At 38.6% G+C, this 23,228-nt stretch overlaps 3 protein-coding genes across 5 annotated transcripts; all 3 read right to left on the bottom strand.

Moving 5' to 3' along the window:
- Nucleotides 1-56: 56 nt before the first annotated feature.
- LOC144642035 (uncharacterized) lies at nt 57-10,475 on the bottom strand. 3 transcript variants are annotated; one of them, XM_078501034.1, is made up of 13 exons: nt 10,245-10,475; nt 9,347-9,439; nt 8,753-8,980; nt 6,528-6,692; nt 5,720-5,845; nt 5,281-5,379; nt 4,879-5,031; nt 3,166-3,309; nt 2,430-2,570; nt 2,187-2,324; nt 1,951-2,088; nt 1,450-1,530; nt 57-1,036 (listed from the first exon to the last, which is right to left on the bottom strand). In XM_078501034.1, the coding sequence occupies exons 2-13, from the start codon at nt 9,408-9,410 to the stop codon at nt 672-674; spliced, it is 1,842 nt and encodes a 613-aa protein (XP_078357160.1). In that variant the 5' UTR covers nt 9,411-9,439; nt 10,245-10,475; the 3' UTR covers nt 57-671. The 3 variants fall into 3 exon arrangements, with proteins under 3 accessions (XP_078357160.1, XP_078357162.1, XP_078357161.1); XM_078501036.1 differs by having other exon boundaries at nt 5,302-5,379; XM_078501035.1 differs by having other exon boundaries at nt 8,753-8,977.
- A 1,318-nt stretch (nt 10,476-11,793) lies between these two features.
- LOC144644464 (octopamine receptor beta-2R-like) lies at nt 11,794-13,045 on the bottom strand. Its single transcript, XM_078503959.1, has one exon. It carries the CDS (start codon nt 13,043-13,045, stop codon nt 11,933-11,935), a length of 1,113 nt encoding a protein of 370 aa, XP_078360085.1. The 3' UTR covers nt 11,794-11,932.
- A 2,413-nt stretch (nt 13,046-15,458) lies between these two features.
- LOC144644454 (uncharacterized) lies at nt 15,459-22,164 on the bottom strand. The gene is made up of 9 exons (XM_078503948.1): nt 21,905-22,164; nt 20,960-21,045; nt 19,720-19,953; nt 18,845-18,994; nt 18,254-18,361; nt 17,887-17,996; nt 17,329-17,387; nt 16,222-16,361; nt 15,459-16,018 (listed from the first exon to the last, which is right to left on the bottom strand). The coding sequence occupies exons 2-9, from the start codon at nt 21,036-21,038 to the stop codon at nt 15,618-15,620; spliced, it is 1,281 nt and encodes a 426-aa protein (XP_078360074.1). The 5' UTR covers nt 21,039-21,045; nt 21,905-22,164; the 3' UTR covers nt 15,459-15,617.
- Between the last annotated feature and the right edge of the window lie 1,064 nt (nt 22,165-23,228).

Here is a 23,228-nt window from a genome sequence, read left to right as displayed (position 1 = left end):
TTATAGAGTGTTCTCAAACTCATTAAAAATTCGTCAAGTTAAAACAAAGAAAATTATAACCGTGACGGTGGTTTGGAAACCCGATCTTAACTAGCATAGATTTTTACGATTTTATTTCTCCGTTTACTCCGTAGTTTTTGTTTCGATTGAGAAGATATATCAAACACTCGAGACAGTGTTTCATCGGCTATCCAAACACCTCGAATTTCGTCAAAAATACTCCGCTGCGCGTCGTATTTTCAACTCTCTTCTCGATGTTTGGATATCCCGATGAAACACTGCCTCTCGTGTTTGATATACACTAAAAAAAACAAATTCGTATTACTTCTTAAGCTGTGTTGGGTCGAATTCAAATCCTTAAACAGTCCAAACTTCTTGAGGGTAGTAATCGTTGACGCCTTTTAAACCTGTGATTATGCACTTGCATGTCTTCATGGTATTCAATCATTTTTCTTTAAATTCCAATACAAATCACTTTGACTTGCGCTAAGTCTTCACAGTTGAAGACCTCAGTGTGTTGTCTTGTTCGCTGCATCGCAGAAACAAACAGTTTCATTTGTCATTTCTCTCTAAAAAAATTGAAGTCAAAGCATACTGTCTTGCGAAGTGTTACGTTTATAGTCCATTAACACGAGCCAGTATCAATAACCATCAGTTTAATCTCTCCCAATTCAATTCACTGAATTCTGAATCAACTTTATGGCATTTTTCATTTGATGGAGATTATGCAGTTTTCTTCGTAACTTTTCCTTCTTCTTGGGTCTTTTCCTCCCAATAAATTTCCGTTTTAGGTACAGTGAAGATCGGTAGATGACAGCATTACAGCATTTTGGAGAACATCTTGGAGCACATGAAGACGGACAAGGTGAAAGACACTGATTCGTGTAAACTGGCTGTAGCGGGAGGACTGGTGAGGGGCGAACACCAAGATACTGCGCAGGCGCCAAAACACAGCAGGCTGGAGTGCAAACCGCTGTACATGATATTTGACACTGAGGTGCACAGACCAAAGAGATTGGTGTATGTTCCACGCAACCTATTCATTAGAATATAAATTGATGGAATCATGTTCGTGTTTATTTAGTGGGAAATCCCTGTTAAATTGAAAGGAATATTTTCCCAGTACTTTTATCGTCAATCGCATTTATTTGAATAAAGTAAAAATTATTGTCTTCAATTTTAAGTTACTAAACAGCATGCTTGTTAAAGATCACATGATTACAAATGATCGTAGAATTTTAAGAAAACACTCAGTCAAATGAAGCCGTAACGTGCAACAAGTCTCTTAAAAAGCTTTTGCATCCACTATCATCTTAGTAGTTGTACATTATTTTGTTATTATTGTGTTTGTTGTTCTCGTTGTCATTGTTGTTGTTGCCTGTAATCTTTTTTCAAACGACAACTCTTTATATAATAGCAGATAGAAATCTATTATTTAAAGAAGCTCACATGGTATTTGAGGCCTGCTGGAAAACCCTTTTGTTGGAAATGTCCTTGGAATCGCCGTAGTTGTTACACCGGGTGTCTTTCCTGAATTGGCCGAGGTGGCAAAAACAATTATTAACAATGCTCACAGTCTGCAGTTACTTTATTACCAGTATAAAAGTTTATAACATTTGTTTGAAAACTGAGTTATAATCTTGTATCACTTCTATTTAAAATTCCAATTTATGAATAATTAGAAAATGGTTAGAGTGACACCAGACTTACCACTTGTTGATCGTTTTTGAGATCTTTCTGCTGATTCTTTTTATAAGTTTTTTGGACGTTCGTATTGGTGGAACCACGCCAATCAAAGCATACACACGCATTGCACTTTGATCTGATATGTTTAACGTCTTAGAGAGGTGTCCATTTTTATAGAGGTATCCGTTAAGAGAGAGTTGTCTGTATAGCTCAAATTGACCATTATCTTGCTAGCTCTCAAATTGTTATGATTTGCTGACTTACGTTTAGTAACTGGAATTGTACTCTTGCTGCTAGGCGACGAGTTTGTGGTCCATGTAGAAATTGTTGGCCGCGTTTGTCTCGTAGGAAAAGTACTTGGAGAAGCGCTTTTTACAGTGGTGCCCGGAGTGGCTATGGTAACTAGTAAAAGAAATAAAACAACGACTTTTGGTTTAAGAAGGCTTAGTTTTGAAGGGTAATCATTGAATTATGTTACCATTAAATATCGTTTCACTTACGTCTTGTAACCGGGATAGTAGCTTTGCTGCTAGGCAACGACTTTGTGGTCCGTGTGGTTGCTGCGGGACGTGTTGGTTTCGTAGCAACAGAACTCGGAGATGCGCTTCTTGCAGTGGTCCCAGCAGTCGCTTTAGTAACTACCGTACATGTAGTTAAAAACAGTAGAGAGTCACTTATGAACAGCAAAAACAGTCAAGGTTACAAATAAACTATGAGTCGAATTGAATTATATTTTCGCTTACCTTTTGTTACTGGGATAGTAGCTTTGCTGCTAGGCAACGATTTTGTGGTCCGTGAGGTTGCTGCGGGACGTGTTGGTCTCGTAGCAACAGACCTGGGATGTGTGCTTTGCGCAACTGTGGTCCCTGGAGTCGCTTTAGTAACTAGTTAGAGAAGCAATGCCGGAAGGTTCAGTTATTAACAACTAAACCCGTTCTTAAGATTACAGTTAGGGCTGAGCGTAGACCTTGTCATATTCTCACTAACGTTTTGTTCACTGACCGGGGCAGTAGCTTTGCTGATGGGTAACAAGTCTCTGATTTTTGTAGTAACTATGAGACGCTTTGGCCTCGTAACAACAGAACTCAAACATGCCGTTTTGCAGCGGTCCCGTGAGAAGCTTTCATGACTAGTTAGGAAACCGGTCTTATTATAAATGGCTTAGGTAAGATAAAATGTCTGTTTAACTCTGTTTCAAAACGAGTCTACGTGCGAAACCGCTTATATGAAAGGTCTTTCACATACACGTCCATTTTCATGCAAATTAAACTCATTTCTTTTCAGTGGTTTCGCCCGTAGACTTGTTTTGAAACAGAGGCAAAGGGTAACTCGGAAGTGGCCTATTAGTACACGGCGCGTTGGTCTTTTACCCACATAATTTGGAGAAGTAATTGAGACTTGCCTTGCCTAGTTAGTAAAAACCTAATTTTTTATTATGATTGAGCATTAAAAAAGGTTAAATAAGGTTTTTCTTCTTACGTTTTGTTACTGGATTTGTAGTTTTGCTGCTTGGCAGCCGGGTTAATGTCGGTTTCGCTTTGTGCGGACGTGTTGGTTTTGTTGCAGCAGAACTCGGCCGCGGTGAAGCGCTCGTTCCAACTGTACGGCGAGTGGCTTTTGTGACTAAAACAATAACAGCCACATGAAAGATCAGTGAAAGAATCTAAAATCAACATATTTATATCCGCTATCTTTTGCCGCATCTTTATCCTATTTGTTTCATCATGCTAATATAGATCAAGCTAAAAGAAATCCATAGCTATGAGTCACAAACAACACCTATATTAAAAATAGGTGAAAAAAGTTCAAGTCTTTCATTTCAATGGATTGCGCCAGCTAAGTGCATCACTTGTCAGTACGGGCCCTCGACTGCAATGAAGCACCTAGGAGTGTTCCTGGCCGGGCGATACGCCAATCCATTGCAGGTCCATCTTGCTTTTTTTAGATTATAGCCAGGATAATAATAATAAATGCAAATATAGTGAAGATATTATTCTACATGAGAACGAGGGTGGGACAAAGAAAAAATCTGAGTCCGCGACAGGAATCGAACCCATGGATGGCCTCCCAGATACCAGTTGGGCGCTCTAACCAACTGAGCTACGAGAGACTCGCTGTGAGCTGGGCCATTTACTAGGTTGATAAGCGACACGCATCCTGTATACTGCTAGGATCAGCAATGTCGAAATCATCAAATGTGTAGTAAATAATAAAGATGGTAAATTTCAAGCTCGGTGATAAATAGTGAAGATATTATTCTACATGACACGAGCGTGGAACAAAGAAAAAATCTGAGTCCCCGACGGGAATCGAACCCATGGCCTCCCAGATACCGGTTGGGCGCTCTAACCAACTGAGCTACGAGAGACTCGCTGTGAGCTGGGCCATTTACTAGGTTGATAAGTGACACGCGTCCTGCATACTGCTAGGATCAGCAATGTCGAAATCATCAAATGTGTAGTAAATAATAAAGATGGTAAATTTCAAGCTCGGTGACAAATAGTGAAGATATTATTCTACATGACACGAGCGTGGGACAAAGATTTTTTTCTTTTCCCACCCTCGTGTCATGTAGAATAACATCTCCACTATTTATCACCGAGCTTGAAATTTACCATCTTTATTATTTACTAAATACAAATATGTTAAAATAAACTAAACAACACTGATAAAAGGATATTTATTTTGCAAAAATAAATGGTTTTATGTAGCTTGTTTGGTAAGTATTTACCAGCTTCCGGTTAAATTCCCTCCTACTATCACTTCCGGTTACATTTTCGCGGGCTTTCAGGTTATGAAGGCGCGGTTACATCGCCTTTACGCTTATGGCGTCCACGAGTGAAGAAAAGTTTCCCCTCGCTCCGCTCCCTGCGTTCTGCTGTTGTTGGTTTGGGTTGGCGGGTTCTCCCTCACCTTTGCTGGGATAATACTTTAAGGTTTCCATATTTTAAGCTTTCAATCCTTGATATAAAAAATAAACGGCCACACCCGTGACCAAAGTCTGCCAAATGGTAGTCTTGTCTTTTATTATCCCAGCAAACAGAGCTTTGCCAAAGCAACACATACATACTTGTTTATATGCATGGCATCTAATCTAGGAGGAACAGGATACATAAATATATATATAAAATACAAACCCTTATGTCTACTGAATTGAAATATAACGTTCTGAGGTCAGCATTTTGTACTTACAAATTGGTCTTCGGGTTGTCTTGGTAGTTGGTTTCTTTGTAGTGGGCGCTCCTTTTCCAGGAGTTAAAGTTTTTCTTGTGGTTGGTAACTTAGTTGGTCTTGAATAAAGCCCAGGCGTTGATGGTCCTTTTGTCTTTAAAGATGTAGGTTTTACTTTTAAAGATAAAATACAAAAAAATTGTAACTATGTTTATGAAGGGAATACCTTAGGTAAATTGTCCCATGAGCTGACCACTGCCATAAACGAGTGTTTATTACATTTATTCTAAATGGTTAAGTTGCAATTTAGTCCCTTAAAAATTGTTCACCAGCCCAGTTTGATGGGTTTTCATCTTCTCCATTGCAACATAATTGGAGTTCTCAGTAAAACTCTTAGTAAGCACTGATTAGTATTTCAATTACGTTTTGTTATTGAATTCGTACCCTTGTTGCTAGGTTTTGTAGATTTTGTTGTTTTAGGTTGAGTCGGCTTTGTTGCCAAAGAACTTGGGATGCGGGATGCTGCAAAGAAAAGAAATAAGTTTAACTGACCATTCCATATGTAGAGTCAATGTTGCCAGGCGACGGTAAAGGAAATATATTCTACGGCTTTTTCCAAACTGAGCTAAACTACAATTCGAAGCTTCAGGCCCTGCCAATCAAAATTTTAACTGTAGTCGACCGAGAACTGATAGGGAGTGAAATTTACAGGAATGAATGGCAGAAGCCAAACGGGAATACTCGTGTGTCCCTCTTAAGTCTGATTGTCGAAATTCTTCGTTTTTATCTTTACTACATGTGCAATACATAAGCGACAACGCGGCTGTTAACTACCAGCTGTAATTTACATAACGGCACTTACGTTTGGTGGCTTTACTTGTTGGTGTTGCTGTTTTGGGTTGGTTGGTCTGTGTTGGTTTCGTTGTTGGAGTGGTCACAGGAGTCGTTTTTATTGCAGGAAAACATGATGAACTTGATGTATTACTTGCTATAAGATCAAAATTAAAGTAATCATTTACAAACACATCTCTCTACTGTAAGGTTAGAGGCAATTTATAACCTTTCGCGGACAAAAAATAAATGAATTGATATACACTGATGGAAACGTTTTGCAAAGACACATAACTGTTATCACTGACTCACATGTTAAAAATAGTCAATCATTTGTATTCATCCTAAAGTGACTTTCAAATGTATAGCATCGGCGGCGGAGCAGGAAGGGAGGGGGCAGGAGGGCTATAGAACGAAAATTTGGGGGGTTCAGCCCCACCCATGTTTTGATGCCGGAAATATCACGAGCGCAGCGTAAACTTGGTTTATCAAGATATTCCTTCTCGTGAGTGAGTTCAAACATCTTCGAAACTTCCTTGGAAGTCTTTTGGAAACTTCGTTTATCTTCGGAAAAGTTCGAAAAATGATCGAAAACGTTCGTATGGCTTTCGAACAACATTCGGAGAGTTTTCGGAAATCTTCGGTCTAGAAACTGCTCAGAAAATAAAAAAATTGCTAGAACGGAAAAAGTTGCACCAAAAATGAAAACCTGGGACAGTCTTTATAGCCCCCCACGTTCCAAGATGCTCCGCCGCCTCTGTATAATAGATACTTTCACACGTTGTATTTGTTCTGAAAACAAACCTCACTTCTCATTTTGTGACACAGTACATACTCACGTTCTCCTAACTGGTAAACAAAGATGGTGTTCTCAGTTCCAGCACATGGTTGAGTTCCACATGATTCCGACAGGTCGCATGGTTTATAGTTGGATGTAAAGCACTGTCTAGTCGGTCCATCTCTATTGTATGTTGCCAGTCCACCATCTCCAGAATAACACTCGGCTGTTCGAGGATGCAAAACATTCATGAATGTGCTAAGTACTTCTGAGATTTAAGCAAATAGGTATTAAAGACCCATGCCGTGCTCATGTATTTAGAACTTTAGAACTTAATGATTATCTTTTTATGAGCATTTCGTTTAATTTAATATATAGATTTAGGCAAGCCTAAAAGCGGAGCTCCCCATTTATTTAATTTTCACTGGAGCTTACAATGTTTTCATTCTAGTGAATAAGCGTCCAAAGTATGTTTATGGCGGTTTATAGCTTCAAGACAAATTTAAATAGCTCACGGTTAAACCGAATGTCAGCAGTACGACAAAAATAATAATCTTAAAGCGGGGCAAAATCATTACTCATGGCACGAAAAATTACTTTAGAGTACAGTAAATTATCTGCTTTCTAGCAATAGAAAATAGTTTCGCGATCCTGTTATAGTTTCGCAGCAGTTTAGTAGACGCCACAATATCTATTACATTGATATAGGATATATTCAACGTAAATCGCTGAGTCTGTCGGATTAGCTCAATCGGTAAGGTGCCAGTCTGCGGATCGGAAGGTCGTGAGTTCAATCCCAGATGGTCAAGTTTTTTTTTCTTTTTTTTTTTCTTTTTTTTTCTTTTTTTTTTTTTTTACCCCGTAGCAATAAAATGGTTTGTTTATTAATTCTATCAACCCGATATAGCTTTCGAATGCTCCTTCATGTACGATGCTGACTTTACAGATACCGTATTTTCTCGATTAAACGCCCCCGGCGTTTATTTCAAACTTGGCCCTATAGGGCCGGCGTTTATTTGAATTCAGGAGTTTTTTCAAGCCCTATGTTTCTAAGAAATGATTTTTATTCATTATTTTTGACAGCTATATAATTAGACATTATTTTTAAAGCATATTCAACCTTTAATAATTGTCTAAGGGGTTTATTTTCAAATACAACTTGGAGACCCGGCGTTTATTCGGGGCCCGGCGTTTAATCGAGAAAATACGGTAGACACGAAAGTCATCGATCGATTATGGCTCTCAATGTCCACTTTTTTGGCGGTCGATTACTTTCTACACGTAATTTTCAGCCACATTTTGTTTCATTGCTTCTTGTTTTTCTTTTCAAACCTCTTTAAATTTTAAAGGCCACCTTTATACGGCCGCCTCCCACGTTTTTACAGAGAGCTATGGCCGCCATGGCCGCCATGTTGCGCAACTCCTTATGTACGCCGTACGTACGCGCCCGCGAACCATGCCGCTATCCATGTTGACCATGAAAACTCATTTCGATAGTGTTCCTTCTTTCATGGTTATGGTGCTACGCTTAGGAGCTCCGCTATTAAGTACATACAGCTATTTCAATTAACGTTGTCAGATCAAAGCTTAAAGCTTAAGGTTAAGACCGAATGGAATGGTCTGGGTATTCACTGGAACTTTGCATATTGGCCTATAGGAAATGTGCAAGTTTTTTTGCACGTAAAAAATTCATGAATTTGTTTTCCTCTCAGGAGGCCGTTTCTATAGCTTTCTTTCCCTGTCGAGTAGCTTTGAAAAGTCTTTTAGTGTGGCCAAAATTTAGGGTGGCTAAAAGTACCTTGTTAAACCTGTCTGCAGAGAAAAACGTGCAAATTCACGTTTCAGTTTATGTCATTATATCTCATTAGTATTCAGCGCGTGCAATTGCTCTCTTTTTCGATCCGTACGACCTACCGGCCTTGTCTTTAAGCTTTGGTCGTTTGAGAACACGAGGGAAATTTTGAAAACATGGTAAATTGAAATAGCTCTATACAAAGAGACAGACGCGTGATTTTTTAATGAACAAAAGAATTTACCCAATATCTTGAAATGGAAACCTTGGCACAAAATTATTGTTAGAATGTATGTCAATTTGTGACAGGAAGGGTAGAAATTGATTTACTGTAAAGCCCTTTTTAGTTAGAGGGGGAGCCCGGAGCCCTAGAGAGTTGAAACTCTTTAAAACCTTGATGTTTCCGCGATGCATATGTGTAGACATGAACATTTTAATGAGCGGACGCATGGATCAACGACAACAACAGGGCATCAAAAATAAGCAAGCCATACCAAACTTCTCTATCCCAAAAACTTCATAACCAAATTTCTTGCACTCTGCTTCACATCTTTTGACTAAATATTCAACATAACGTCGATCGTAATTATCCTTGGTGTATTTTATGCCACTATATTTAGGCGAGGACTCGTCACGATCTGTAAACAGTAGATGATGTAGAGGGCGTTGTTCCTGCCAGTTGTCCCTGTAACATCCTAGTCTCTTGTAGCCAAGAACCTCTGCTGATATTGAAAATAGAGCAATAGGTCTGTTAATGATAAACTATCAAACGGCATACATAAAACTGTTTGCTTTTGTTTGATCTTTTATTTTGGATAGTTCTTCTTTTTATTACTGAAGGGTTTCAATAAGGGCATTATAATTAAGAATTGAAGAGGGCTACTTTCATCGACACCCAATATTCAGAACTGTCAACAATAGCAAGCAGCACAGTAGCGTGATTGAGCCATCAAACATGGCATAATTATTTATATTTTTTTCACTTTGAGTAATACGAGTTAAAATTATAACGTAAAAGACCCATATATGTAGTACGGATGTCATTAAGAATAACAGCCGATGAAGATGAAATATCTGAAGGTAATTACCGTCTGCTATTATCCAAATAATGAGACAAAGGAGCTTTGAAAAGAGCCACAAAACGCTGCACATACTACACTACAGGCCGGCTTGTGTCTCTCCTAACAAAGCAAAACAAAATTAATAAAATTCAGACTATTTTGTGATAGACTCGCACCAGTCGTTATATATCTTGAAGATTTTTGGTTAACGAGACGTTGGACACGGGTACAAGTCTAGGTTTCCACGGCCTGCAGAACAGGCTAAAGACAACCAAACTTAAACGTACGTGACATTAAGGTCGCGCAGGACCCTTGCAATCATTAAGGCCCGGTAATACGGACAACATGTTTGTTCAACTTGTCTCGCAACATTGTTGCATTGCAAGTTGAACAAGTTGTTGCCCGTATTACTGCCGCGCGCTCAACTTGTCTCGCAACATATTTCGGTGTTGCAAGTTGAAATGCGAAATAAAGGTGATGGGAATTCTTGCTAGAATAAAGGAAAGAATGATGGCTGCGTCAGTTGCTCGTTTAATTTGTTTGCTCTCCCTAGTCTTCACTCGTCCACAATACTTTTCTAAACTTGAAGGATCCCACCCTGCCTTAACTTCAACAGTTTAAAAGCCGAGAATGTAAATGTAGATTAATTAAAAGGGGGGCTTTTCGTAAGTATTTCCATTGTGTGAACAAATTGAACTACAAGCGGTTCCGTCTCGACGCTTGACGGAGTTTTCTAATGTGTATATAGTATTTTCCATGTGCAAACGTACATGTGGTTACATTTATAAACCCTGAACAATTATGACACATACTAGCAACTGTATGTTCCTAAATAGATAAGTTTATCCAAGAGACTGCCTCCGTCGCAAATCTGTCCTCTTATCAAACCTATTCTAGTTTGTAACAGCTGGAATTCGTCTCTTACCTCACAACATCATCTTTACTCATACGAAGTCACGAAAGACATTAAACATGGTAACCTTCGCACTGGCGGTTAATGGTCCAAGGCTTACATCATTAAGATGGCAATCTTGAGCGTGCACCTTCTGATCAACCTTAGAAGAAGCTCGTACTTTAAGGACAACGGTTTAACTCTGGCTTCCGCTACGACAGACATGAAAAAGTCTGTTGTTTTCTTGGTTGCTAGATAGCTAGCCGTGATGCTCTGCATGACACTGAAGACTTACACAACACGCACCAAACATGTTTTCACGTGACAACCAACCTAGAAGTAGATCTTACAGGTACCGGAATTTCTGGAATTTGTTTTTAAGTGATTGTAAACATTTAGGTTCAGGAAAAAGACACGCATTATAATGAGAATTTAATGGTCGAAATGTTTTAGCGTTCTTTTGCGCTGTTCAAAAATTAAAAATTATCCTTGATGCCAGGCAAATTACAGTTTTATCACGCCACACCTTTCTCTGATAAAATTGTTACGTAAATTTTATTCAATTGATAAATAAACTAAATGTTTATTATTTTAATTAGCCCTGGTTCGATTGAAAAGAGGAAGGTTATATAAAGTTTCCCTGAATTTTTGTCAATTCTTTCTACCTTCACTATATCACTTCTCATCACAAAACTGGCAGTACTGGATGAGTTTCTGCCCTCTCTCTATCAAATTTTCATTTTCAATATAAAGACTTAAATTGATGTTTTGCCATGTTTAATTGTAACATTAGTTATTAACTAGTTGCTCTTAATTCGACTTGGATTCACTCATGCAAATTACACTCCATTTACGTTAAGTCAACCTTTTGCGTACACTAGCGAAATGGGAACTGTCCTCAATTTTTATTTGATGTGCTTCCCTATATTGTCTTGATTCATGTCCTCATACACAAGATGTTTTTTATCAACTGGAAAAACTCAGTCAAACTTTGAACGTGCAATCGGACTTTTCACGCGCTTAGTAATAAACATAGCGAAGAACTCAAACAAAAGAATGCTTATCATCTTTTTCACTCATTTATATTAACCGTTTCCTTCTCAGTGTCACTTTCTACTAAATTATGATGTTACGTACATCGAAAAGTAATGTCGGGTTTTTGCAAAAAGGTTTGTATTTTTACTAAAAGGTGTCGACATTTGTGTTATATTTTTATATGATTAAAGTAGTTTTTCTTTGAGATACATAGTTTTTTACCATTAATGCAGAGGTATCAGCTACTCTAACCAGTCAATATGGACCCTGCCTTCTCCACAGGCTTTTCCAAGGCCGATTGAGGGCGGATTCTGACGAAGAGTCGCGAGTGGGAGGATTGGGAGCGAGGGCATTGCGCGAGTGGGAGGATTGGGAGCGAAGCGCGAGCGGTGGGTGATGTAAACAGAAAATATGACATAAAATACTGTCTACTACCTTTATTTGAAAGGTAACACTTGACATTTTTTGCTCATAGACTCAAAAGTAGCAAGAAAATCTAACTTACAGAGGTACTGAAACAAGGAGTAACCTTAAGATATGAAAAAATCAAACAAAAGTGATTATGTCATTACTATTTCAAGCTTGAATTTGATTCCAAGGTTCTAAAGTAAATCAGCTTCTACACCCGAAAGGTGACTGAAACGTTCATCAGTGTGGGCTGTATTTAAAGTATTAGTTCAGAAAGTTCAGCCATCTTCCTCGATCAACTCTGGAATCGGAGAAAGACGACTCTGAAAGTTCAGCCTAGTTCTTCCCGCGCTCCCTTGCAATCTTCCATGCTGATCTTGAATGTTGAATGCTGCTATGGGTGTTGAAGTTATGGCTTCTGTAGCGAGATTGGCACGGTATACCAAATTGTCCATGGCAATCACGTCATTGCTGTTGCCACAAAAACCAAATCGCCTCAACACATTCCTCACACCGGTTCGGAAATTTCTTTTGCGGATGGAGTAGATGATCGGGTTACACAGCGAGCTGACAATAAAGATCGAAGACGTAAGCAGTATTACTTCGGCTGGAACGTTGGTGCTTTTAACGAACCGGCGAAAAAGGCCGACAATGTATGAGGGTAGAAAACACAGCAAAAATGCTGCGATAATGATGGTGATATCGACAGCTGCCTTTCGATCTCCCATTCTCCTTGTCAAATCCTGTTGTTGGTCATCTGAACCAGCAATGCTTCCAATTTGGACTTGTAAGGCTTCTATTTGAATTTTCGCCGTCTTGTAGACCGACCAGTTTAGGAAGACGATCACCAGAAATGGTACAAGAAAGGACACGATAAATGAAATCAACACGTTCCATCCACTTGAACCGATCCATCCTTGTTCGCATAAGAACAATTCTGGGTTGTAATAGTACTTTCCAGCAAACCCAAGGAACGGACCAATGGAAAGAGGAATCGGGATTACCCAGATGAGAACTATCAACACCACGCTAGATTTAGTGACCGTGCTACTGTAGGTCAAAGGCGATTTGACGATCGCGCAGTATCGCTCATAAGAGACTGCAATCAGATGAAGAACAGTGTTAAGGTAACAGTATCTCGCGACAAACGCATTAAGATGGCACATTGTATCGCCATATAGCCATCTTTCTTGCGCGAAGCTTGCGATGCGGAATGAGTTGACTAGGATTAAAAACAAACAGTCTGACACCGCGAGGCTGGCGAGTAGAATATACCGCATGACATGAAATCTTTTTTCCAAGATGATCATGATTATTACCAGTAAATTACCAGGAAGACCGATTGCGTCGAAAAGTGCATGGAAAGCTGCAACGACTTGAGGGAAAACCATGTTGGAATTAAAACTGCTTCAAGAACTTGTAGGTCTACGCTGCTTGATGCAGTAAATGTGAATGAGGTATGTGTTTTGTTTCTGATTTTTATCTCAGGAAGATATTTTGTTCTTCATGAGAAGCATTTCGTCACTTCTTTTTAAGCAAACATATGACACGGAAATTGGAAAATAAAAAACGTCTAAAGGCGTCTATGCCGCTTGATTCGGAAAATCTGAGTGGGCTATGTAATTTGTTCCCGATTTTGTCTAACGAAGCCATTTTGTTCTTCATGAGAATCATTTCGCCACCTCTTTTTCAGCAAACATATGACGCGGAAGCTGGGAAACAAAAAAATTAAGAAAGCGTTTGAATTGGTATATTTACGTATTAAGGAGGTAAATTTAATTGTGTTGAGAGAAAATCATTGCTGCTCTAAAACAGAATGCTTTGCTTTGGCGATTTGATTTTTAACTAATTTCAGTATTTTTTATTTCTTGTGAAGAATGTGTCAATTCTACATTTTTTCTAAACACATCTATTGTTAATTGAAAACTTAATGAAATCAAGAGGCTCTAAGAGCCATTTCGTGATTACGAAACAAGGTTTGGTACGTTAATTTAAAGCTTTTTTTATGTTTTGTAATTGTGGTCGAGAAGGTTATTTTATGGTGTTGAATTCGCTAGCTGACACGCGCGAGAGTCCACTCGGCACGCTTTCGGTGCTTCATGCCTTTGCGAGAAGTGGACAGCGATTTGAGCGAAAAGCATGACAAAGCCGAACCGAGATAAAAATCAACAAAAAAAAATCAAATTTGAAAACTTAAAACTGAAGGCAGGTGATCATTACATACCGCGGGATGGGCCCCCCTCCCCTTTTTTTTTTTTTTTTTTTTTTTTTTTTTTTTTTTCTTTCTTCGGGGGTTTTTTTCCGGGTTTTCCGGTTTTCTTCCCCCCAAAAAAAACAAATTACAAAATACGATTCGATCTGGAAACAGTGGGAATAAGAAGAGCCACCTAGTGGAAGATCCCACTGTAAATTCCCATTTATTATTATTATTATTTATTATTATTATTATTATTATTATTATTATTATTATTATTATTATTATTATTATTTTATTCAATGTTAACAGCCCATACTTGATAATGTTATGACAGTTAAAGGAGCTATGTCAAGGAGATTTCGCAGATTTTGGTGTAAACGGTTATGAAATTAGTGGTAGGCAACTTTACCCATAAAAACCATTATCTTTGAACATTTAAAGGAAGATAAACCATAATTTTGGTATTGAAATCAAATTTTAGGTAAAAAATATCGATTTTTTAGAAGACGCCCGGAAACAACTTGAACTGCCGTTAGCTTCACTTTTTCAAGTTGCAATCCATTTCCATTTGAGCTATCCGAGGCCAGAAACGTTTGTAAACAGTTTCAGTGCTCTAATATAGCAATTGTTAATAAAAATGAACCATTATTTTTAGGTTTCCTACGACACAAATATAAATTTTGGCTGTTCACAAATCTGTTAAAATCCGTGACATAGTCCTTTTAACGCTCACCATATTGCCAACGTCCCGTAACACGAGAGTTTTCTCCAAAACGAGATGAATATAAATATAGGGTAGGGTAGGGAGAGTTCACTGAGGAACTGGAGTAGTTAATTGGCTCAGCTAAGGCCCCGTCCACACTAATCCGGATAAATTTGAAAGCGGAGTTTTCGCCCCGCAAACGGATAGAACGTTTTCCATATACGCTGTCGTTTTCGCATCGTTTTTAACAATTTCACCTTCGTCCACACTAATCCGGATAAATTTGAGATGAAATTGTAGAGCATGCGTACATTTCTCAAGCGCACGTGCAGAGCTATTGTACTGCTTATTAAACCTTTTGTTTAGCGGCGACCGCGATCAGTCTGAGCTAAAAAAAAGTTCAAATGTAGTCGAAAGCAAAAAAAAAAAAAGCAACGATCATAAAGTGTTTTGACACTAACGTGGTCTATAACACAAAGATTGTAGACCAACGTTCATCTCCAAACGAGCAATCAAACTCGATAACAGAGAAAACAATACAAAGCGCCAATTCGTCCGCCATATTGAATTAATGGTCATAAGGGGACTGTGACAGAGATCACATGGCCATTTGACGTCAGCGTATTAAAAAACTCCGTTTTCAGTCGCCCACAATACACCATCCAGCCGTCGTTTTCAAATTTCTCCAATCTGGAGAGCATTTTCGGAGATTGAGCTCCATTTTCGGTGACCGAAAACACAGTTTTAGTGTTTTCTGATAAAAAAAAAGTCTTGACTTACGCAAACACCAAAATTACAGCTACTAGTTGACTAAGAGTTTACTCAGACACTTTCCACTCACTTAATTTTTTAGTGTAAATTAGTCTTTTTCCCTGAGTAAGCTAGCAAAATAAGTTGGTATGGGACTTTTCTTTATTATTCATTGTTTGAATTGTCTTACAATGGCTGACTTTTGTTTTGTTTGCTGTTTTGTCATTTTTGTTTTGGTAGCGCCGGGGCAGTGTCTCAGTCTATTTCCTCTTGGAAAGCTGTACACATTTTGATAAGGAGATCTGGACATGGATTATGCTTCTCGTTGCATAGTTTTGTTAGTGCTTTTAAGCTTTAAAGAATGCCTGTATGCATGTAAGCGATGTCGTTTCCAGTAGTGTTCCATCTGGGGGCGATAGATGGTATAGCAGCAAGCAGGAGTGCACGCTGGTGCACAGATAGCTCCACATGGGACGGCACATTGCGTTGATGGTTGTGTAGGTGTTGGAGCGGAGTTAATGACAGGACTGACAGAAGGCACAGGGACGCCAGTCGTACAGCAGCTTGGTGTACAGGCTGCGCCACATGTTACATTGCATTCAGGAGGACAAAGCGCGGGTGTCACCAGTTTATGATTCATATGAGTAACAGGGTGAGGATGATAGGTTGTGATTGGCTGTAAAAGCGTTGATGCCGACATCTCGCCGTAACAACCTGTAACAAAAACCATTAGGTGTAAGTCGACATATACATTTCTCTTTTTTCATTATACACTTGATATCTATATACCTGATGAAATTTCAAAATTAACTCTCCGCGAAAATGTTTTCATGACACTTGATGAAAGCCTTAATTAACATCGGACTAATGTACACAATGCGGACCTACAGTACGGTCTCATTCACTTTGTATCTTACCACAGTCTCCTACAGCTGGGAAGATTTTCAAATGCCCAAGCTTCTGTGATGCCATTTTGTTAAACAACGCTCCCAAATGTTTTCCTTTGTCCTTGAACTTTATGAGTAACGTGGAAACAATCTTCCTTTCAAAGCCAGAACTAAACGAACAGATTCAAACAATAAAAATTAACTTTTCCTAACATTAACAAACTTTTCCCTAGCATTACATATAGCTAAGACACTCGTTGGCTATTACGCGGTAAGACTTTGTGAAAGTGTCGAAAGTATTTAGCTTTTACAAACTAATCGGGGGCATGTCTAATATTAATAACGTACATAACGTTAACTTAGGTGCGGCCTCCCATAGCGCAGCACAGTTGATAATGTTTTTAATCGGACGGTTTATATTCTGAACGGCTTCAAATGTTCATATATTACCATTGCTGAGGATTGCATGCACGTCGTAACTGCTTATTACGTTACTGCTTTAATATACCGTAGAATTCCGGTTATAAGCCCTGGGCTTATACAACTTCGTATGGGTTTTTGGGTGGGCTTATAAGCGGAGGGGCTTATATTCGGGAGGACTTATAAGCGGAAGGAAAAAAACGTTTCGAAACGAGCCTCGGGAGTGTTGATCGAAATACGTTTTTAAGTTAAAAACGCACAAAAAAGCAACATTTAGCCCTGTTCAGTACTGTCATCCGGTAGAGGGGGGCTTATATCCGGGGGGGGGGGAGGCTTATAACCGGATGTATTTTTTTTGTTTCCAGGATGATGGGCCTATAACCGAGGGGGGCTTATAAGCGGGGGAGGGCTTATAACCGGAATTTTACGGTAGCTTCTAAACCAAAACGATTCTTTAACTGTTTTTTAAGCGGGTTTGGGGGTTTTTCTCCACTGTTTAAATATTGATAGTTTCACGGATAAAATAGTTCTCGCAATTCTGTATATCATATGTACATGTAATTAAAAACTAAAACATCTCTGTGCAAAGGTAAACATAAAACTTACGCACTGTTCATAAGCTGATATGAAACAAGTTATTTTGTATTTATGAAATTTAAAGGGGTTTATCCTGAGACATCTTGAACGCGGTATTTGTCAACTGGATATTTTAGCTACCTAAATCTAACTACTTGTACTTCTTGAAATTCTTCATCGCCATCATATGCTTGTAAAATCTGAAATTTAATAACCAATTTAAAAAAGATTAGTTACGCCGACTAAATGTAAGCAGTAACAGTCTACCAAGTTTTTATTCGTATATGCTGGAAAAGAAATCACTGTTTATATAACAATAAGTTGATTAGACCACAAACTAGTGTTAGATATTTAACAACTTTAAATTTATCTCTGACTGACTGACTGACTGACTGACTGACTGACTGACTGACTGACTGACTGACTGACTGACTGACTGACTGACTAACTGACTGACTGGCTGGCTGACTGACTGACTGACTGGCTGACTGACTGACTGACTGGCTGGCTGGCTGGCTGGCTGGCTGGCTGGCTGGCTGACTGACTGACTGACTGACTGAGGTGGTAGGGCCGTAGCATCAAAAACAAAAATTAGAACAATAACTTATTTTGTCAAAAACGCAATAAATTAGCATGTAAGAGAACAGTTCAGAGCGGGGTTTATTTTTATCTCACTAGCTGATTGTAATCGATACTTACCCCCAATTCAATTTCCCGTCGGTAGTCCATAAACGTGGAAGATTGATAACTTTCTAACTCGTCTGTATAGGTTACATCATCTAAGAGAATCGTGGTCCTATACGAAGAACCTAACGCAATAAATAAAGAATACACTGATAAATGTCCGGGATTGACTACTAATGAGATGCTGACCGTCTGGTTATGATAAGCCTCACAAAGTGTCCTCATTGAAAAAGTTTACAAAAACACACAAAATTCCGTCAAATATGAAGTAATTCGAAAATGGCAAATAGCCCAGTCATATATCGTCCCCCCTTTTCCCCCCGTCCCCCCCCTCCCAACTAACCGAACGCCTGGAACAGGCTAATCATATAGAAGTACTTACATGCAAGCTCCGATATACTTGACTTGGAAGATCTAGCAACTTCTAAAAGCTTTTTCTGCATTAATGAGGCACTGACAGCCTTTTGGGCCTTCTTGTTTGACACAGTCACTTTCCCCAATGTTGAAAAATAGAAGTAAATAAGTATTTACTATAATAACCTTATTAGTAACCAGGCAAAGTAGCAAATGGAAAGAAAAGAAATAAGTTTAACACTGCAGGGAGCTCCATGTAATGTATTTCGAAGTTTGTTAGGCAGCTTAGCCTCTCGTGTCGAAGACCGAGAGCGGTCGCAAGAAATGGCGACTGTTTTGCAGTCTATCATTCAGCCGGGTCAGTTCTAAAGCAACTGAAATCAAGGGGGTGGAAACCAGAGTATTAAAAAAACAAAAGTGAATTCATCCCGCAGTAAGAAATACTAAAAGAAATAAAAACAAGTAAGAAAACATGTTTGGCGATAAAGTACTCTTGAAAAAAATATTTGTGTCCTCAGTACATCAGTCTTATAAGTGTCAACCGTTATTCGCTTCGCAGTTGAATCACTGAGTCAACACTGACTCATCTCTTGAATAGCTAATAACATGCACAACCTACCTGTCAATTTAAAAACAAAAATGCTGTGATTCTCTCCGATACAAAGTGCTGAACTGTCTTGACAAAGGCCAAAGTTCATCGTGACGCAGTGTGAGCTCATGTCTGACTCAGCGAATGTGGGAGAATCATCGTCACTTGAATAACATTCCCCTACCATACAACAACATTCAGTTATTATTTGACTAAGATCGTATTAATTGGTCAATGATTGCTACAAAAACTGACTGTTAAATAAAACTTTCAGAGTCATTTCATGTTATTGGTAGCCCATCAAAATTACATTGCCGAGGGAAGACATGGACATAATATTAATTTAGTATCACCCAACTAGTGGACTAATGCAAATTCTGCATTTTGATTGGCTACGCCACTAGAGGACTATTTAGTAATAGTCATCGAGTAGCAATCGAGCGTGACACTTTCTTTCGTTTTATTCCGAAATAAATGTTTTTTCAACTTGCATTTTCTAACTTTATTATTGCTTTTTCTGTCCGACTAGTTGGGTGATACTAAAACAATTAGACCCTTCGCCCTCGTAGCCCTTGCGGGCTGCGGGTCTAATTGTTAATTAGCCACGACGGATTGAGTTTTCGTAGAAATAACACAAAAGATTCTAATTTAAGTTTTTGATTTTACTGAAATACCTGATAAGTATTTCTGATTTCTGGGGCAGGGCTATTTATGGAGCGTACCCCCGGAAATATTATGGTAGGTGTGTACCCCCGGGGGGGGGACTCGCATATGAAAGTGAGTGTGTACCAAAAGCAACCCCTCCCCTTCCTTTGATCATGAAAACCAACCATGGACTGCAATTAATTGAAAGACGAAATTTTTAATCTAGTATTGACCTCGAGCAATAGGTTCAGCGAATTTACCATAGTGTGTTAGTCCAAACACTTTGTATCCCTTAACTCGCGTAGCCTTTGCGCATCTACAAGCCAAGTCAGGAAGGTAGGCGTTGAATTCTTGGAAAGCGTACTTTACACCACTCCATTTGGAACTGGTCGATGTACGGTCCGTGAATAACAGATCGGACAGAGGACAGCCTTCTTTACTCTTTTCCTTGTAGCACCCAACCCTCTGGAAATTTACCCCAGGACATCTTTGAGCTGTAATAATAAAACAGTCTTTAAGATATGTTTCCGGTGTTTGTAGGTCCGTATAAAGAAAAGCGTTTTCAAATTTCTTACCGATAGCGAGAAGTGTGTTTATACCGACCGGCCAAGGCCGGGCAATAAATGACATTTTTGTATTGGTTTCGTTTATCAAGAAAACAAACCACGCTTTTTGTTTTTCGAAAAAGTTAAACTTGTTTCTTTAGCGTGTATTTGTGGAGGAGTCTACCGAGTAGTGATAACGGTTACATGTAAAAAAATATATTTAAGAGTAAATAATACTGCAGTTTTCATCGTTTCTTCTTCACTAGATGGGAAATAGGGCCTTGATATTGCGGGAAATATATGGGATCAAGAGAGGGGATAAAGTAGGAACAAGACGAATTTAGAAAAAATACTTATTATGCCTTAAGAGAAACCTAGAAGTGGAAATGCATAGAATGGTAATCCTTAAAATAATTCTTAATACATCATTTATTCACAAATTTTCATAAGTAAAATACTTCTTTTCTTTGATTCCCAACACGTTACTCATATAAATAATAAATAATAAAGATGGAATATTAAGCCGGTGATAAATAGTGAAGAATATGATTTTGACACGGCTGGCACGAAAAATACCCCGGAAACCCCCAAAACGGGGCGCTCCAACAACGAGCTACGTGAAAGAACAAAAAAACAATTGTCTGCCGTTAGCGAAAAAATTAAGGTATAGTAAAAAAAAGTTCAATCCTCTTTTTAGTATAGTGGTTACTTACTGGCCTGCACATGTTTACTACATTTTATTTTTTCTGGAGGATTGACTTTTCTTTTTAACACTAAACACTATTGCACCTGAACTGAAATGAAGCTGGCTATGTCGTAATGGCAAAAACGCGATGTTGACCAAAGTCAATTTGACAGATTGTTTTCTCTATGACTGTAGGCGTCTTTTCGAGCCTTTTCCTCGTACTTCTAAATTAATTTGTTGAACAGTTTAATCGAAAGAAAAAACACTTACCTTGCACGTTTAATGTGAATAAAACTAGTAAAAAGAACGCTGAAATATTCACTGCATTGGACGGCTTGTTGTTCATCATGACAGAGCTACAAAAAGTAGAGTTTAAATATAAGTTTAAGGCCTTCATATCTCAGCTGCAAAATTCACATACACCGATATCACTACGATATCAACTGGCATTGACTTAAATCTCGTTATTTGAAATACAGATTCTCTATTATTCTGGCCGTCGGCTACTTAAGTAACTTTTCGTGCACTTCTGCGAATAGACAGAGACATAGACATAGACAAAACTTTATTTAGAAAAAAATCTAAAATACTGTTTTACGTGTTTGCGATGCATGGGTGCCCGTGGAGGAATATAGTTAATTGATTTCCTTTCTAAACCTAGTAAGGGTTAATGGCTTACTTAATTTAGGTGGCAGTCCATTCCAAAGAACAGCCCCGTAATAACCAATACAATTCTTTTAATGAAAGTATACTTTGAAGTTTTTTAATGCAGTACAAAAAAAGCCCTGTAAGTGAATATGCAAAACACCTAAATTCAGTTTTAGCTAGCGCTACCTTAAATACAGCCTAGCTCGCGCTAAGCTTGGTTATTCTTTTTCTTTAACCTATAACTTAAAGGAGAAGTCAACTAAAGCTGTAGTGTAAAAATGAACTAGAAAAAGATATTATTCCTTCAGTAGGTTGCTGTAAAAAGAGTAGCATAAGATTTAAATTAAATCATTTCTGTTGGACTAACAGACCGGCAATTTGTATGAAAACTTGGTTTAAAAAAATTCTCTTTGATAGCTTTTGTTTTGCAGCTAACATGTCCCCGCTGATTGAACATTTCGTTTGCAAGTCTAGATTTAGTTCGTGCCGCGAAATAAAACTGCTCTGTGCTGTGCATGCCCTCTATAGTTTCGATTAATACGAATAAGCCAAGTAAGCAATAATTACCTTGCCTTTGAATTGAGCAATGACCAGCTTTTCCAGTTTTTCACGTATCGCTGTAAGTCTCAGCTCAGGAAATGATGTTCCTTGTAGGCCTTCACAAAATCGCAGCAAATGAACTGACTGTTAGCTGTCCTGGTAAACTGGAGCGAGCTTTAGCCAGCCACTTTCCAGCCACTGACCATCTGGGCTCTTATCTCGGTCTCTAATTTTATCTTCAAACCTTCTTAGGCGAAGGATGCTTTTGAACAAAAGAATCAATTTTAACCAGAATTTTCTTGTAGGTCCCGAACAGCAAGCGATTCCAAGGTTTTCCAAATGCACAATAGACACACCGTTCTGTTTTGACATACAGGCTAATCACAGACAAAAGCTGGCTACGGGTTTAGTTAATTATTCATCAGGGAGGTGGAAAAATAGTATACCAAACAATTTAAGCCCCATACAGCTCAAGGAGCAGAGAGTAATAATTCTTTCGAATGGTCATGATGTCTCGCAAAAGAAGCTTTATTTTTCAAGATAACTGGTGTTTCACCCTTTTGGAGACGAGAATAAAAGCTTAGTTTTTTTCACATTGTTTTTCACGTGTGCTCAGCAGGAGTACCTGCAGCCCACATACACGACTTTTTTAAAATTGCTTGCAATTAGATCGTAGTTTCGGAAAACTAAACACGACCGGTGGTTATGATTTTTCAAATGTTTTTATTTGGACTTAAAAGCTCAAGTGCCTTCTACTTGGAGTGAAAATTAATTTCACCCTTGTGACCCAAAAAGATTTGATTAAAACAATTTAAAACGCTAACACGCTTTGACGTGGAAAAACGGATTCTTTATACCTAATCGTACCCTTTTGGTACGCTTCGGCCGCATATCAGGCGAGTTTGGTCGAGCTATGGTTCGTATTTTGGCGAGACGTAGTCGAGCCAAAATACCCATGGCGAGACCAAACGAGCCTGATATGCAGCCGAAGCGTACCTAAAAGGGTACGATTAGGTATTTACCGTACCCAAATTCAGCCAAAAATTCGGTTTATATAAATTTGGAGTTTCATTCTCTAAATTTTCAAAATCAAAATTTAGCGAAAAATGCGGAAATTCCAACTCCATAGTTTCAGTCTGAATGTTTCAGTACTCGTCGGCCAACATCGCGCAATTGGCGAGCGCGCTCAAGTTTAGTTTTGGCGGGAAAGTTTTTCTCCTTTTACTTTCGCTTAACACCAGCTAAATTTAAATTACGAGGTTCTATTTTATTGGTAAAACCTCTTTTCAATTCATCGCTCGGTAACACTACTTAACTTCAAAGTGACCGTGATATGGTGGCATATCAGGTC

The sequence above is a fragment of the Oculina patagonica genome, chromosome 2 (assembly GCF_052425735.1).
Source record: "Oculina patagonica isolate OP01 chromosome 2, crgOcupat, whole genome shotgun sequence".
NCBI classification, from domain to species: Eukaryota; Metazoa; Cnidaria; class Anthozoa; order Scleractinia; family Oculinidae; genus Oculina; species Oculina patagonica.
This window is presented reverse-complemented; position numbering and strand designations above follow the sequence as displayed.

Coding starts and splice junctions, on each gene's coding strand:
- LOC144642035 (XM_078501034.1), bottom strand. CDS start 9,410: ATGTGCAGCGTTTTGTGGCTCTTTTCAAAGCTCCTTTGTCTCATTATT. Junction 8,981..9,346: donor TATTTGGATAATAGCAGACG/GTAATTACCTTC, acceptor TTTCAATATCAG/CAGAGGTTCTTGGCTACAAG. Junction 2,325..2,429: donor TACTATCCCAGTAACAAAAG/GTAAGCGAAAAT, acceptor CATGTACGGTAG/TTACTAAAGCGACTGCTGGG.
- LOC144644464 (XM_078503959.1), bottom strand. CDS start 13,045: ATGGTTTTCCCTCAAGTCGTTGCAGCTTTCCATGCACTTTTCGACGCA.
- LOC144644454 (XM_078503948.1), bottom strand. CDS start 21,038: ATGATGAACAACAAGCCGTCCAATGCAGTGAATATTTCAGCGTTCTTT. Junction 18,995..19,719: donor GTTTGGACTAACACACTATG/GTAAATTCGCTG, acceptor GTTGTATGGTAG/GGGAATGTTATTCAAGTGAC. Junction 16,019..16,221: donor CCCAGCTGTAGGAGACTGTG/GTAAGATACAAA, acceptor TTTTTGTTACAG/GTTGTTACGGCGAGATGTCG.